A 16,571-nucleotide genomic window follows, 5' to 3' on the forward strand; every position below is an offset into this window, starting at 1 on the left:
GCTCACATACAGGAAGAGACTTTTAATGACTCCACTGCCACTGTGTTTCTTGAATAAATCGACGTGTGGTCCTGGAACCTAATGCATGCACTCTAGTTGTTTCGTACACTTTTGTTATGTGCTTGACTGTCTCAGAGGCATTTTTTCTCAGTCTGAACCTTGACTCCTGACATAAGAGACCCCTTCTTCTTCTCTACCTGTAACTTTTACATCTGCTGATGATGCCTTAAAGGGGTGTCCTGCCCTAGCGCCTCCTCCCCTTTTTCACTCACACTGGTCTATCTGCTGTCTGCGATCTTCACTTAAAAAGCTGAACAAATCAATATTTCTATATTAACAATGGATCAAATGACTATGTGTAATGTGAAAGTGGTCGTTTGTAGCAGAATGATCATTTGTTCCCCTCAGCTCTACAGTGTTTTAATGTATTTTAGCTCCTTCAATTTGGTTTGTTTGGTACCGCAGCAAATTCACTTTGGTTCAGGCTCACCTCAACCCTGTTTACAGCCACAGCAGGCAGTTTTTACCTGCCCAGCACCAAACCACACAGACTGAATATGCTAGCAGCAAATGTGACAGTGAACATTGAACATCGCTAGAAACACTACTCCAAAACAAAATAATTCCCTTTGTTTTCTAAAAATTGTTTTCTAAAAATGTAAATATACTGTTTGCTATGACAACTTTTTAAGTCATCCTGTGGGGAACATGAACAATTCAGTAGTTGTTGAGATATTTCCAACCAACTGACCAGCTGAAACACCAACATTGTTATCCATAGAGCCACTACAATGACTAATAATAATATTCTGCCAACCAAATAGTCACTATTTCTATGTATTTACTCATTTGGATTTGAGTCACTTGGTCTTTTAATACTTAATAATTTAGAGCACTTTTAGAGATGTCTTGTATGCATGACACTTAACACTCACTACATGGAGTGTGTGTGTGTGTGTGTGTGTGTGTGTGTGTGTGTGTGTGTGTGTGTGTGTGTGTAAAAAAAAAAAACAAAAACAGGCTACCATGTTTAATGCACAGGCTCACATTTGGCCCCTGTAGTGAAAGGGCAAACACAATTCCATAATTTATTTATGGGTGTAAACAAACAATTGTCTAAGGGACACCCAATTGTGTTACTCTCTTCCTCCTTTATTAGATTTCAATGTACAATTGAATTTGAAGACAGACTCAAGGTCAGTTTGTTTTGATTTTAGGTTAAAAAAGAATTAGTTCCTTTGAATATGACTCCTCTCACATGCTGACTGGAAGGATCTGCAGGAAATAACTGGTTTAAACATTTTTGCTCAGATAGAGACTGGCAGACATTTTGTCTTTTTGTTGAAGGCAGGTCCCATTGTGCTCACTTTTTCCAAAATTTATTTTGACAAAACACCAGTGGGGTACAACAAGCAGCTGAGGTAAGATACAGTCTATCAGGAGGCACATTTCTGCTAATACTAAAATAGCTTCAATTTAAATGCATTTAAACAAAAGACATTTAAAGTGCAAAACTGACTGCAATGATGTACATTTATGAAAAAACTTTATTCCATATTTTCTGGTCCTTGGTAGCAATTCACATTTCAAATATAAAAAGAACCATAGGTATGAAAATAGCATGGGCCATCAGAAATGGATTGTAGATGCTGGAGCCGAAGGCGCAAAATCATGAAAACAACCCCACTCACGGGACACCACGCTGCTGAGGAGTACAATCTCAACACTTGCACTTGACTGTACCATTGAGTAATGATATATCTATGTCACACTGAAGCCACAAATATGAAAACACAAAGCAGAAAAAGTGTACAGTTGAGTATTGTGTATAGAGTAAGTTAGATAGGAGATAATACATGTCAACAGAAACATGATTCACCACTGTTGAAATACACTGCAGATAACAAGAATGAAAGCTTGTGGTAGAAATACACTTTGTGTACAGCAGCAGAGACACTTGTCAAAATCCCCTTCAGCACGTACAGTAGCTGTTAGTGAGACTTCTGCCACAAATAATACAAGAGTGGATGAACTGGCCAATGACATCAACCAATCTTAGAGCACTTCTAGGCTAATTATTTCTGTTACGCTCATAGTTTCAAACCAAATGACACTTCACAGTACTGCACTGAATACAACTGAAGCCATACTCTTTTTTTTTTTAAACCCAAAACACAACAATTTCCTCGAACATGATTCAAACCATCAGTGTATAAACTGAAACAAAAATGTCTTTGGCTTATTCATCACAATAATACTTACTGCATGTGGCTTAGAATCAATGCAGTGTTTGCACTGAGTTTATTGTATTTCAAGTCACCAAAACTGCACTAATACTGAAAATTCTCTCTGTTTATAGTTACAAAACTTCTGAATCACAAAAACACACAACTTTCTTTACAAGGGATTTACATAGCACATTAGTGGCAGACAGATACGTTTTCATGTCTATATGTCTGTCCCTCACATGCCCCATCTGCATAATCCTACTGATCCTCGGCACAGATGACACGGTGGCCAGAGCTGGTTGACTGGTTCAGTCTGGAGCCACACACTCATACTGGCCTAGGATCAAATCCCAGCCTGAATCCCTCCCAGTGTTTATCCCCTTTGCTTTCCCAGAGTCTCAAAGATAATACTGAAAAATGTGGACTGTCCACAACATGATGCAAAATCAAAAGCAAACATGAGAGGGAGGGTGGGAATTAGTCTTATTGAACTTCAAATAGCACGTAGGGAGAGGTGGGCACAGCCAATGGAAAATCTGTTGTGTCAGTTTAAAGGTACAGTGAATTCATTTTGTCTGTCATCACAGAGATGAATGTTCTATGTAAACCCCTTAAGTCAAAAGTAACACCTGCACAACAAATCCAATCTACAGTTTTTATTTAACCATTAGACAATATATCATTTCAATCTGGATCTTTGATGTAACAAAATATTTTTAAATTGCCTCAATAAGATCTTACAGAAAATGTGATAATAATTCACTTTCAAGGACCCACCAGAGCCATGTTCACAATAACTCTTGACCTCATACATTTGAGTTTTACTCAAGAAAAGCTAAATGATGCAAGAGCTTTCTTGTGTCTGTTGCTGCTGTGTGTTTTAGACACTATTGCCTGAAATACAGAGTGAGACAAGAATGAGTTTAGTTGACAGTATGATTTTAACAGTCAGGCCCCTGTTCTAAGTTTTATATTGGCAGAATTACAAACTTACAAACGGGTGCATCCTGGTGGTTCAGCTGGTGAAGGTGAACCAGCGTGGGATCTCTGTCACATGCCTTACCCTCTCTCAGTCAGTTGTCTAATGAAGGCAAAAATGCCCCACAAATGGTTTGATCCTAACATGGTAATGCAAGAGTTATTGTTAAGTATAGCACCGCTCAGAATACCTTATTGCATCGCCCTTCATCTGTCAGCAGAAGGGAGTCAGAACTGTGTAACATCTGGGCTCCACAGAGTAATGAATCAATTAACACTGCAAAACAAACACGGGTCATAAACGTGATATAAAACAATAGTTTTGCATTCACACTGTGGCCAACAAAATGCCACGCGTAGCAGATTACAGTTTGTTATTAACTATTATTATTATTAGTAGTAGTATTATTGAGTATGATTACTTGTATAAATTACCATGTTGCCAAAGAAAAGAACCACAGAAAGACAGTCTGATGAACTGCTATCAGTACTTTGTGTTTGTTGAGGAGACGCAATGAACAGGTGCACTAACATATGTGGCTGCATCCATTTTCATTCAGCATCTTGTTTGTCTGCAGGCACAGTAGGCGGCACTTTGCTCCAGTGCTGGCTGAGTATACTATTCTTCTCCTGTTGGAAATAATGAGCTCACTTTCCCATCTACGGCATACTGCCACAATGTGAACGCAGCATCAACCCCCAACAATCGCTAAATACTAAATAATTCAAAAGCTAGCATTATACTATTTATTTTACACCACTATACTAAGTGCAGTACCAAAACATAATAGTGTGACCATTTTAGGGTTGTTAAAACTTGCCTGAAAACATAAATGACTGGGCACATATGTGAAATATTTGGCACAAACATTGCAAATATAATAAAAAGAAAACAGCTCAAAAAAGGGATATAAAAAGTTCTACTAAAGTATATTGCCCAGGGCAAAGAAGTAGTCTTTGCTGAAGTGAGGTCTTCACCATGCTGAGGTTATTATCAGAGGTAAATTTGTATTTCTGGTGTTCATCTCAGCTCTGGGCGGGCTACACTAAGGCAATTCAACGGTTGCTAATGCCAAATCTAAACAGGGAAATCAAATTAGGTTACAAACAGTCCATATTAAAACTATAATTCTATCTCCGAACGTATTACAACTTCTTCAGGGTAGTGTTAAATTGCCTATTGCATGCAAACAAGAGTCAACGGCCAAACAGAGAGGAGTGATCCAAATGAGTGGGATTATCATATTTGTGCCTACAGTAATGTACAAATGACACCCATTATATTTCATTTGGGGCGTCCCGTTCACCAACTGTGTTTCGAGAAGAACTGAAGGGTGGTTGTCAGTTTGTCAGTCAACGGCTGAGAGAAGAAACACTATTCTTTGCCTATTCACTTCATCTAGTGCATGTTAAGAGCTCTGGCAAGAAGTGGCTGCTGTGCAACACCAATACATGGTGTGAATATGTGTAACATCTAGAAAAATAACACTTGAATTATGCACATGGCTGCCTGTGTTCCCTGGGTGTTCTATCTCAGAGGGCCCCAATCTGTGACAATGCAGCTGGTAGACAAAACAAACCTCTGTGTGGCTGTAATTATATTTAACCCAAAATGTATTTTTACAACCCCTAAAACCTCTACAGTAATGCTGAGTAAAAAAAAGTACACGCCCATTTCTTTGAAAGGAATAGTTTGACATTTTGGGAAATACGCTTATTCACTTCTTTGCGGAGAGTTAGATGAGAAGATCGATACTACTCTCACAGCTGTATGCTAAATATGAAGCTAAAGCCAGCAGCCAGTTAGCTTAGCTTAGCATAAAGAAGGAAACAGCTAGCCTTCCAAAGTTATTTTAAATCTCATTAATTAACATTAATTATATCTTCTTTGTTTATTCTATAAAATAGCCAAAATGCTTGTAGGCAAATGTTGTTGTTGCTTTGTCTTTAAGCTAAGCTAAGCAGTTGCTGACTATAGCTGCATATTAGCATACAGACATTATTGCTATTAATCTCCTCCTCAAACTCTTGGCAAGTAAGACATATATTTCCCCAAATATCCCAAAACCAATCCCTTAAAGGAAATTGTTTGTTTTTTTAAATATATCAATGAACGTGTACATTGGGCTAGTACTTTCCCATAATCATTTTATTGTCCCTCGAGCCCCTGGGTGCACATCCAGGACACCCTGATGAGAGAGCTGTGCCTGTACGAACACAAACATAAATAAAATACAAAGAACCGTTCAAATATTTGACGTAAAACAAGATATACCAACAAAACACATACTATTATTCTGCTGTAAGGTCAATTGAAATAATTCTCTTCCCTGGGAACCCTTTTATTTATTTTACCATATAGGGATACTAATAGTGTTGCAAGCAGGAAGAATAAGTCATGCCTAATGGCTGAAAGTCAGTGTGAGGGGATAAATGATTTTACATGTGGTTGTTACAACAAATGGCTGTAACTCAAAGCTCTGAATGAGAACAGCCACAATCAGTCAAAGCCAGGCTCTTCTTTTTTTTTTTAGTTTTTATAAATCATTATTCCCTGATTATTGTAGCAGATAGTATCTACCCCTCCAGAGGAAGGCACTATGAATGGTTTGAATGTCCTTGGATTTTCATCAACTGGATTTGACTGATGGCTGGATAATAACGTGCCAGTACAATCCCTACAACACAAGTCATCCTCCTGATTGAGAGTTTGGGGTAGCAGTGCAAAGCACATTTCCTTCTTTGTCTTCAAATTGTCATCAGCACACAGTCCATCCTGTCCTCCCTCTGTGTACAGCATATCGAAGGGAATCAGTATTGTGTTGTATTCTCATACCTGAAGTCACAGAGGCAGAAATCTCTGCTCGGCACAGCCCTGCAGACACACCCTGTCCTCTCTTTTTATCTCCGGGTGACTGCTTCAGGTACCACAGGAAAGAGTTTATTTGGTGTTACCTTTTTTTTTTTTTTTTTTTAATTAATCTTGAATTTATCCTGTTATACTGTGTTGTCCTCCTTCTGTGACCAAACAGGCTCCTGCAGTGTGCTAAAGGTAGAGATAGCCTACCCAGTAGACAATGTTAAACAGCAAGAAGGAGGTGGGGAAAAAGACGCGCGAATATGCGTCCAGTTCAAGTAAATCTATGTGGAGGCGTCCTTTCCTCCATGCTCCTCCTTTACACTCCTCAAAGCAGCAGAAGAAGCTCTGGCAGTCTTTTCCGTCCAGGCACTCGTAGACACAAGCGTCCTCAAAGTCCTGCCAATACATGGAGTTGTTTAAAGTGATGACTGTGTGCGGAGGTCTCACATCCAGGACGGAATAGTTCTGAGAAGGAGAGGAAGCAAAAAGTGTAATTTTTCCTTGTATAGATTAGTTGTTTTTTAGGGATTCTTTTTCACATTAACAATGTGTTTGTATTGAACAGAGCAGTGGTGCCCCCAGAAATGAGTCTTATGTGTGGGTGGAAGAGGCCACAGAGAATCCTGGTGTGGAACACAAAACGAAAAGCCATAACTGAATTTCAGGAATTCTGTTATGTATATAATGCTGTAGTATATAGACAAGTCTATAAACCAGTGGTTCCCAACTTTTTTGGTTAAGAGACCCTAAACAACGCCTGACTAAGTGATTAACTGTACAATGAACCCAAATAGAAAACACAATAAGGGAAGTTTGTATAAAACCAGCAGTTTGGATGAATTTTGAGCAGATTATTTCCTGTAAATGTGACACCAGAGGTGAGTTTTCTGAGTTTAGTTTCTTTTTATACACTTCTATGTCTGTTTTGTGTATTTTTTATTTTTTAACAATCATACATTCTTTCAAGGCGGCTGATGAGATATAGGCCTATAGTGTATATTTTTAAAGTTTTGTTCCAGATTAGAGCTTTGGTTTTCTGCTCTGAGCTGACAGTCTACTCTCCCTTCCTTCAGTTGTTGATGGGCTAGAAAAGGCCCGTCTGTCTTGGAAGCTTGCTCAGACTGATGCAGTGTCCCTTAAAATAGTAACAGTCTTATCAGAAGTGCTTATAAAGGGCAGCATCACATCATCTCAACCCTGAAAGGTTTTCTCACTTCTGTCTTGTGATAACAAAACCAAAAGCACCATCAGAGAAAAGCAACTTTTGTAACAAGTGATAGTAATCCTCTATATAAGTCTTCATACATGCGACCTCAAATATAAATGTTATTATATGTATCATTATGAGTTCACTATTAGGTGATTTTGAGTATTATTGCCAGATCTGTATCTAAAACTGATTGAAGGCCAACTCACCGATCGTTTCGGCTCCATGCAGCTGGGTCTTCGAGCGCTGTATGAATAGTAATTTAACGTTGCGTACTCCATCAGAGCAGCAAAGACAAACAGGAAGCAGACGGTGACGAAAAGGTCCATGGCAGTGACATAAGACACTCTGGGTAGTGACGTCCTGGCCACACTACTGAGGGTAGTCATTGTCAGCACTGTGGTTATACCTGAAGGGCAAAAGAAAGGACAGACTCATCTTAGGCACTGCTCACAGGTAATAATGGAAATCCACAAGGTTTTTATTTAACAAACTCACAACTGAGATGAAAACTTCAGTTGGATGTTGTCTTGGACTGGTTTTCGGAGAAGAGATAGCAGACTAGCTGAAAACGGTGTTGACTGCAGTGAGTCTTAATCTCCGGAGCAGAGACTGTACTGTTCCTGTAAGTTTTTATGCTGATAAAATTTTGTTGGATAACCCCACGTAGCCTGCCTAATATTTTGAAATGTGTCCAATACAAAACATATAGAATCCCATCACCAAAAAAAGTGTAACTTTGGAGTACACCTACCTGATTTGGCTAAACTAAGACTGAGGCTAAGACTAAACTAAGAGTGCTAAAGGCTCACATTAACTTCAAATGTATACATTTTTGCATCAACAAGAAGCTAGCTAGAAAGACTTTGTGGCCAGTGTGAAGAGGAGGGTTGTTCACAGTGACTTCATGTACTCAATATGGGCATAAGAGTATTACATTTTTATTTATTATATTATTAGGTACTAATACTACTATCATTCAGTATATAGATGGATGCATTTCCCCACGGGGATTATTAAAGTATTTCTGGATGATGGTTAAAAGGAAAAACCAACACAAACCTCCTAGTCTCTGTATCCTTATCCCTCCTCCCAAAGGTGTTTAATTGATTCACATTTTTATTCCAACTTGTGTCCTGTATGAAAGCATTTGCATTCGTTAAGTATCTCCACTCATTCATTCAGGAGTTTCCTTTAATTTTTCACCTTCATAAACACAGTGAGCACAGCTGTCAACCACTTCCTGGTCTAACGCGGAAGTGTCATAAACCTGCATTTTTTCTAATGGCCAGCAGAAGTCATTCTCAGTGAGTCTGTCCAGCACACTACACCAAAGTCAGATCAAACTGCCAAACTAGGCAGTGCTGATCAAATATAAGTCAAGATTGTTTTACTGCATTGTCTATTTTCTTGCCTCAAATCTTTTCAGAAACATATTTAAGTGTACTCTTTAGCTGTAATAGGAGAAGGTGTGTGACTATGGAAAATGCCATTGTTTCCTGCTACGGAGGAGTTGAAACTGCGCAGCCAGTGAGAGCAGCTCAACTTGCAGTATGTCACATCCGCTGGCTCCGCAAAACCGCCGTACATCAACGGCCATAATGCCAAACTTGTGGTTTCAAAATGCTACTCCACTAACGGCTGATGTCATGATAGGTTCACACTTGCTGCCTGCTGCTTCTGAGACGCTGATTAAAGCAGTGAGAGTGAAACAAAACACTTAAGTGGCAGCCATAAAACCAAAACGATGAGCTGAAAGACACTAAAACCTTCTGGTTCATCGCTATCGGCATCTTCTTTCACATTACACGTAGATCATACATTAGATCCATTTTTATAAATATTGATTAGTGAAGCTTTAAGATTTACTTGATTTACTCTCTTTAATAATTGTATTTGTGGTAAAAGTAACCACATCCTTATCTTATCAGTGTCACTTAGCTGCTAGGTTAGCAGTTATTGTTGATGTCACTCAGATTGACAGACATGAGAGAAACCTCTATTCCTCAAGCATCTCTGTATGATTTCACTCTTTCCTCTCTCCCATCTCCTACTCCATTAGCATTATAGAGATGCCTATAAGAAAAAACATCTGTGACTGTTTCACTGAGGTTCCCATGGTAACAAGCTGGTCCCATCTATTTCAGGCGGACATCTCACACTTTTCCTTTAGCCTCTGCTTGCCACAGTGATTATACTTACCTGCCTCCTGCCAATGCTGTGGCAAAGATTTGAAAGTTTTCTAAATGACAGAATGAACAGCAGGTTTGATGAGAGGAAAACTCTCAGAAGCATTTACCGACAGCTTAATGTGGAGGAAATTGTGAGGATCTGTAGATCATATGTTACACATAAATGTTTCCAGTGTGGAGCAGGGGCAGAGCTAAAGGGGTGGCTGGGGTAGCACTGGCCACCCCTGGAACCTGATCGGACACCCTGGGTGCCACCCCAGTTTAATTGCTGCGCCAGAAACTGAAAGTGAAACTTATGTCCATTTCCTCCAGCCACTTTCCATCCATCCTTTTTTTCCAGTCAAGAAAGTAAAAAATTGTGTCAACATCAGTACTACCAGGATTTTCCTTTATTAGGCCTAATATATGGCCCCCCTCATAAAGCCTTGGCCACCCTCTGGCCACCCCTTGTATAAAAGTCTAGTTCCGCCACTGGTGTGGAGTATGTGACTTTCCTAAAAGATTGAGCATGTATGGTGCGTGATAACTTCCTACTGAGCAAGTTGGTACTCTAACTAAATTATATTAAGGCTCAGACCTGAGCTGAAAGGTTTGCTGCCCTTGGCTGACTCACTTTGTCCTTACTGTCACACTGGCTCAGCATGGATTCATCTAAGATCCATTCATGACCTCCATTCTTTCCCCCGATTTGCATGCAATTGATCCAGATGCTTTAAATTAGATTAATAGCACTCGTTATTCTTTTTCTACCTTTGATTCAGTTGTGAATGTACAGTATGGAATACAGAGGCTGGGTCACTTTTGAGAGGGGGCCCAGCACATTAACTGTTTCCATTAAGAGCTGAGTGAAAATCAAATAATAATACACAAAAAAATATTTATAACAAAATCAACAAAGACAGTCATTAGTTTGCAGTCATTAGTACTGTTCAAAAGAGGCACATTCCTTATAATTTTATAATACCTGTCTAAAAGTTTGAAATTGCTGTACATAAACTAGCATTTCTTTTAAATTCCTTAATTCAAGGATCAAGGAAAAAACTAATTGAAAGCCTGGGCAAATGCAGCCTCACTCAGAAATGTGATTAATGGATAAAATGTAAACAGAGTGGGGGGAAAAAAATTGATGAAATCAATTACCTTCACCAAAATGTTCCTCACTGCGCTACAACAAATAGAGAGCATGCACAAAAGAGGGAAAGAGCATAACAAAACAGAAAAAAGGAGATGGAGTGACTCAAGTTAAGTGACAAACAAATACCCATGCAGTATAGATAACAGCACATAAAGATGGAGCAAATTCAAAGCATAACATGATTAGAGTGTGCTAATGGAAACCTCAGAAGTAGGACCTTGAGATGATGTCTACATCAGTATTTCCAATTATCTCTACAGCTGAAGTTTAAAGCAATCTTCCAGACTTAAATAGTGTGTGAGACCACAGTACCTAAAGCTGTTCTGGCTGGCGTGGCGTCTTTTTTGATCCAGAAGGACACCCAGGAGAGGACGACGGTGAGGATGCAGGGGATGTAAGTCTGGATGGTGAAGTAGCCCATTCTTCTACTTAGGTCAAAGTACACTGTCATCACCACATAGTCACCTGTGTGTGAAAAAAACCCAACACAACCAACCAACACAACTTGATGTAAACCTTTACAGACATATGTGTCCAGTCACTGTAGGCACTGGTACAAAAACTGTAATAAAAATTTGCTAAATAACCCAAACAGGTTAGGGTGGACATTTTTGAAAGTCCTGCATGAATTATGAATAATGTAGTAGCATTGATCTATGTGTTAACTTTGTCTATAACTAACATCCTGGTAACACCCCTCATTTAGCATTTACAAGCAATATATAAACACTTGTACACTTTCTACACATTTAAAGTTCATACTGCACATTGGTATTGTTTAGTCTGGCACTGAGTGTCTGGTTAAGATTAATGTGAAATCCTATATGCAAAATATGTACATTTCTAAAAATATAAGAGCTGAGTCAGCTCTATGCAGATTACATACAGCTTCCTCTTAAGGTGGACTCTATTGAATTGCACAATAAACCTGAACTGGATATCAGTAACAATTATGTTTTTGATGCACACAAGCTACGGAAATGCATATGTGGTCAGTTACTTGCCTCAGAGAGGTTTCAGTGACACATTTTAAAGTTATAATCCACAAAATCTTCATGAAATCATTTTTTAAACTATTCAGTGGGAATTTTTTTAGCAATAGCCATTTAATGTATTTACGTTACGTAATTATCTTTTTTTTCTATGTCCTAGTTTTCATTGTTAGTGGCAGAGTCCGCCATTCCCATGCCTACTTATGCATGTGGGATTCACAGGAAACAGTACATGCATGTAATCCAGCGTTACTGTTTGTAATTTTCTCTCACTGACGTCAGACTCACTGTTTGCTATTCACTCTGCTACAACAGTTTCAGAGCCGTATGAAGTTACTGCTAATGCTTAGTCAACATTTTCCATTGCTTTTATTGTGAAGCCGTTACAGGAAACACAATGTATTTTTCACCAAGGATAGCGCTAACAGCAGATCTGATATATTACAATTTTCTAAATTGGAGCATGACGATGTGTTAAAGTAATAAGAAAAGTTGTCTCAGTGGGACACCTGCAAAACAGTTTGCAAAAAAGTTGCAAAGCAAATTTAAGTGGTTTAAAAAAAGATTCAATGCAGTAGATGGAAACGACAGATGGAGAAGAGGAGAGATAGATTTTTTGTGACTTGTACTTTCTATTTCTTGCATGCTCAGTGTAAACAAGGAGATGATATTACATAAGTGATGATAAGAAAGCAAGTGGTCTGACCATACCTGCCAACATTTAGGTTGGGGGAGGGTTGCCAGGTTGCAGTGACAGATGGACTGAAATTGTACGTGGTGTGTGGATTGTGTCACATTCCAACACAATCTGACAAATTGGGTCACGTCAGACATACAACACCTGTATAATCTCTATAGATCTGTGTATGATGATTATTGATAATAATGTTTGAGGCTATGCAAGTTACCCAGGAGAAGCAACAAAACGGGAGGGTTCTGGGAGATGGCCTAAAAATACAGAGGAAACACGGGAAAAATGGAAGCGTTGGCAGGTCTGGGTCTGACTAATGGATCTTGGAATCAACTTAATGGTTACAACAGGGGCTTTTATTTTTTCATTTACAAACTGAATTCAATTGGCAAGTACTAATGCTAATGCACATTCATTGATGTTGTTTCCCATTTGTTTTCTAAAACAACAAAAAGAGCTAATACGTCCAGCAAACCAGCATTCAGTCTGTCACTCTGTGTGCCACCCCTAAAAATCCTCAGTGACCCCATCTTGGTGATGGTTTTAAAGGGTTTGCTATGATTGGATGAGTCTGTTGCCATGCTAGGAAAAAAACCCTGCCTACAGTTGTCACAAACACAACTTGTTGCACAATAAATGAATGAAGGAATGATAATGAACTGAAAGTGATTTCTGCCACCAAAGTGAGTTTCTTATATGAGGAAGAAACAGTACAACAGACTGATCCTACCTGCTGTAGTCTTGATTATGTCTGTAGTGTTTCTGAGGCCCATAAAATCAAACTGGTAGAGACGCCAAGACTTTTGGTCAGCCGCCTCCACAGAGTTCTTCCTCCACTTGTAAATCATCTCATCTCGTGGGTATCCATCTGCAATTACACAGAGCATGTGTCTGTGACCCTTGGTGCTACATGGCACATCCTAATGATGGATATCCTGTGCAGACAGACCTAGGGCCACCCAGAGCAACATTTGTCTTGTGCTGGAGGCTGGCTAATGAAAAGACAGTCTGGAATGAAGACAGAGGCAGAAGGAAAGTAGATTAAATGAAAGCTTTGGTTCAATAATGTACTGAATCCATCTTGATGTTGGGCCTGACCTTCACATGATACACACGGAGCCTGGAGTGCTTTTACAATCGATCATGTGAGGTTAATGATGGGTTAATGATTGCATTTGTGCTTTGGTGTCGCACTAGCCTGGATCTTTCCTGTCTTAAACAGACACATAATCATTTTAAGTAGAAAAGCTAACAAAATTATGATCTTGCCTGATAGCAATTTGATGTAATAGGCTTTCAATTAACAAAAACATTAACTGTGAGGGAAGATGTAGCCCAAACTGCTAATTGTTTCCAAACATTCTTGATGAATGAATTCCATTAACATTTGCCACATTCTCTCATTTGCTATTAATGATGTCATTAAAGATTCAGCAATCACTACTCAGATTCAAAATGATCAGAAAATAACAGCTTACTGTTGAAAATAGCTCTTTAACTAAGTAAACTTTTATGAATGGCAACACTGGATTGGCAATATTGTGTACACCATTTACATAAAACATTAGTAATGGGCTCAAAGCACAATTCATGACGCATTTATAAATGAATAATATTCTTAAGACTTAATGCACATGAGCCTAAAAGGAGGACATGGTGCCTTTCAAAATAAAAGTGCTTTATATGCATACAGTTAGACTCTCCAGGTCACACCAGGACCTGGAGCTGGGAAGGCGTTTACTGTAGGAAGCCCGGTAAATGTGATAAGCTACCTTGATTTGTCAGGTATTTAACTGATTTGATAATGTTCAGGAGTTAAATGTTGTGAGTTGTAACTGAATTTGTGTTGGCCTGCCTCACCTACTTCTACTTGAGTACACATTTAAGGTACTTCTACTTTACTTGAGTGTATATTGTACTTTTTAATGCTCCAAATGTATCTGACATGTATAATTACTGGTTACTTTATAAATTAAGATTTAACATACAAAACATATGAAAAGTTTATAAAAAATGATGCATTGTGGCAGATTAAACTATCCACTGGAGGTCATTAGAGCTACAACAATTAGTCTGTTAAAGTCAGTTAGTACGGACTTTGAAAATCACATTTCATGGTTCCAGTTTCTTAAAAGTGATTCATCTGTCATAAATGTCAGTAAACCGAATCATTTTGGGGTTTGGTTGGACAAAACAAGCAATTTGATGATCATTCTCTGCTCTGGGATATTATAAAGGGCATTTCTCACAAGTTTCTGACACTACAGACAAAAGAATTAATTGATTAATCAACACATTGTTCAATAATGAAAATAATCACTAGTTGCGGCACATGAAATAATAACATAAGCTCAACCACTGCCAGCTTTAACAATTAAAGACTGCTTACATATTAATGTATCTTTAAGAATAATCTGATGAAATAATAAATAATAGTACACTCTCAGGACATTGTTCTGCATTGAGTTACCAAAGGTTTTCACTGAATCACATTTACTACAAAGCCGGTGAGCCTGCAATGAAAATACTGGTCCAAAAATATCTTCATGTTTTAAAAGAATAGCAGCTTTAAGTTGGGTACTACCAACCTTTAGAAGTCCTTTTTAAACTTATGTTTTATATTTACTGTAAAGCTATATTAATTGAAGTTATTGTGGTATATTGTAAGCAAACAGGCGTCTATTTTCATCTCCAGCAGCCACAGAGCAACATTAGCATTGAACGAATATTTCTGAAAACTGGAGAATATAAATCTAATATTGAATCTGCTTTTAGCTCTGTTGTGGGTCTCAACCACTTTCTGAAGGAAAACCTGTGGCCAGTAAATTGCTACATGCTTCATTATGTTCACCAGCTAGACGGTTCTCTGTCTGCCTGCCATTCGGTGCAGTACACTCTGTTTATCTGAGCCTTTTGGTCCAAACAGCTGCATGCTGCAGCTGGAAATGAGGTTACTGAGAGCAATGAGAGTGAACCCAAACAGTAAAACCAAAATAATGAGCCGAAGACGCTAAAATACTCAGAAGAGATGAGGAGAACTGCAGAGTTGGGTGATAATGTCTTTGTATGTTCATCCCTATGAGCCTACATAACACATAGTGATTTAATTGGCATTAGATGAAGCCAATCACATGTTTTTGTCCAGGTCATGATTTAAGACTGTAAACATTGTTTATAATTTAGCTGACAAGCTTTACCAAATGTAGTATGCTAATTATCTACAGAGTCTATGCTCTACTCCCTCCTTCTGTCTATTCAACTATGCTTCATATTTGCATTGTACTCAGTTAATTATTCCAATCCCCCAGAGACATGATGGCTTTAGAGATAAGCAAATCTGACTTAATCAGAAAACAGAGACGTTGTCATGGAAACCAGTGTAATGTCTGAATCATGAGTTCCTTAGGTAAGGAAATGGGTTTGATGGATTACAGCAGGATGAGTCCATAGACGTGGCAGTGCAGTGAGCAGGTTTTAAGCTCTAATACCACATTAAATCACTGTGATCTTGATAATAGATCTCTATGAGAATCTGTAGATCCACAGCACATAACACATCGGCTTCATTAATATTATATAAAATTATGGACTTGTATACTTTTTACTTTGTAATGGGGAAACGTCTGCTACTGATGATTATGCACTTTGGTAGTTCAGTGGATTTAAATGCAGTTTCTTTCCATAGCTCTATTAACAGCTCTGTATGAAACCAAACCAACCTGAATGTGAGAAGCTTTCCAATAATGGCTTGCAAATGAATACATTTTAGTACCCTGCTTCTTGGTAATGATAAACTGTGAGGGTTCATTATAATAATTACATTGTTTATTCAAGTGCAGAAGTTGAGAATGGCTGTGTTGGCAATTATTTCATGCTGTTATTTTGAGATCACAAGTTAAAGGTCCAGTGTGTAACATTTAGGAGGATCTATTTTTAAAAATGGAATATAATATGGACCAAACCAAACACTACCAACATGATAAGGGCGATTGCGCATTTCGTGGCCACCATAGTTTTTCCTTCACACTTGAAAGGGGAGACTGAAATGAGTGAGTTAAGATCTGCAACTACTCCTCTTGATGGACTCCTCCAACTCTCCCTGATTACCTACTCATCTGTCTGACTGCTCAAACCTGCCAGCCATCAACTCATCAGTCCTGCAGTATATAAACCCTGGTTCTTCATCTACTCTCTGCCTGATTGTTGTCTCTACATGCCTGGTAGTATCTTTCTTGACCAGTTAGAGGACTTTAAGATAAGTTTTTTCCCCGTTTGTGCTGAGAAACTT

The 16,571-nt window shown here is 38.5% G+C and overlaps 1 protein-coding gene across 1 annotated transcript in view; it reads right to left on the reverse strand.

Moving 5' to 3' along the window:
• Positions 1-1,363: 1,363 nt before the first annotated feature.
• LOC127350259 (gamma-aminobutyric acid receptor subunit gamma-3) overlaps positions 1,364-16,571 on the reverse strand; it is a 60,826-nt gene continuing 45,618 nt past the window's right edge. The window contains exons 6-9 of the mRNA XM_051376695.1: positions 13,014-13,151; positions 10,913-11,065; positions 7,483-7,682; positions 1,364-6,531 (exon numbers count right to left, since the gene is read on the reverse strand). Coding sequence (XP_051232655.1) covers positions 6,253-6,531; positions 7,483-7,682; positions 10,913-11,065; positions 13,014-13,151 — 770 coding nt within the window. The 3' untranslated portion in view covers positions 1,364-6,252. The remainder of the gene's footprint in view (positions 6,532-7,482; positions 7,683-10,912; positions 11,066-13,013; positions 13,152-16,571) is intronic.

Source organism: Dicentrarchus labrax, unplaced genomic scaffold, assembly GCF_905237075.1.
Source record: "Dicentrarchus labrax unplaced genomic scaffold, dlabrax2021, whole genome shotgun sequence".
Taxonomy (NCBI): Eukaryota; Metazoa; Chordata; class Actinopteri; family Moronidae; genus Dicentrarchus; species Dicentrarchus labrax.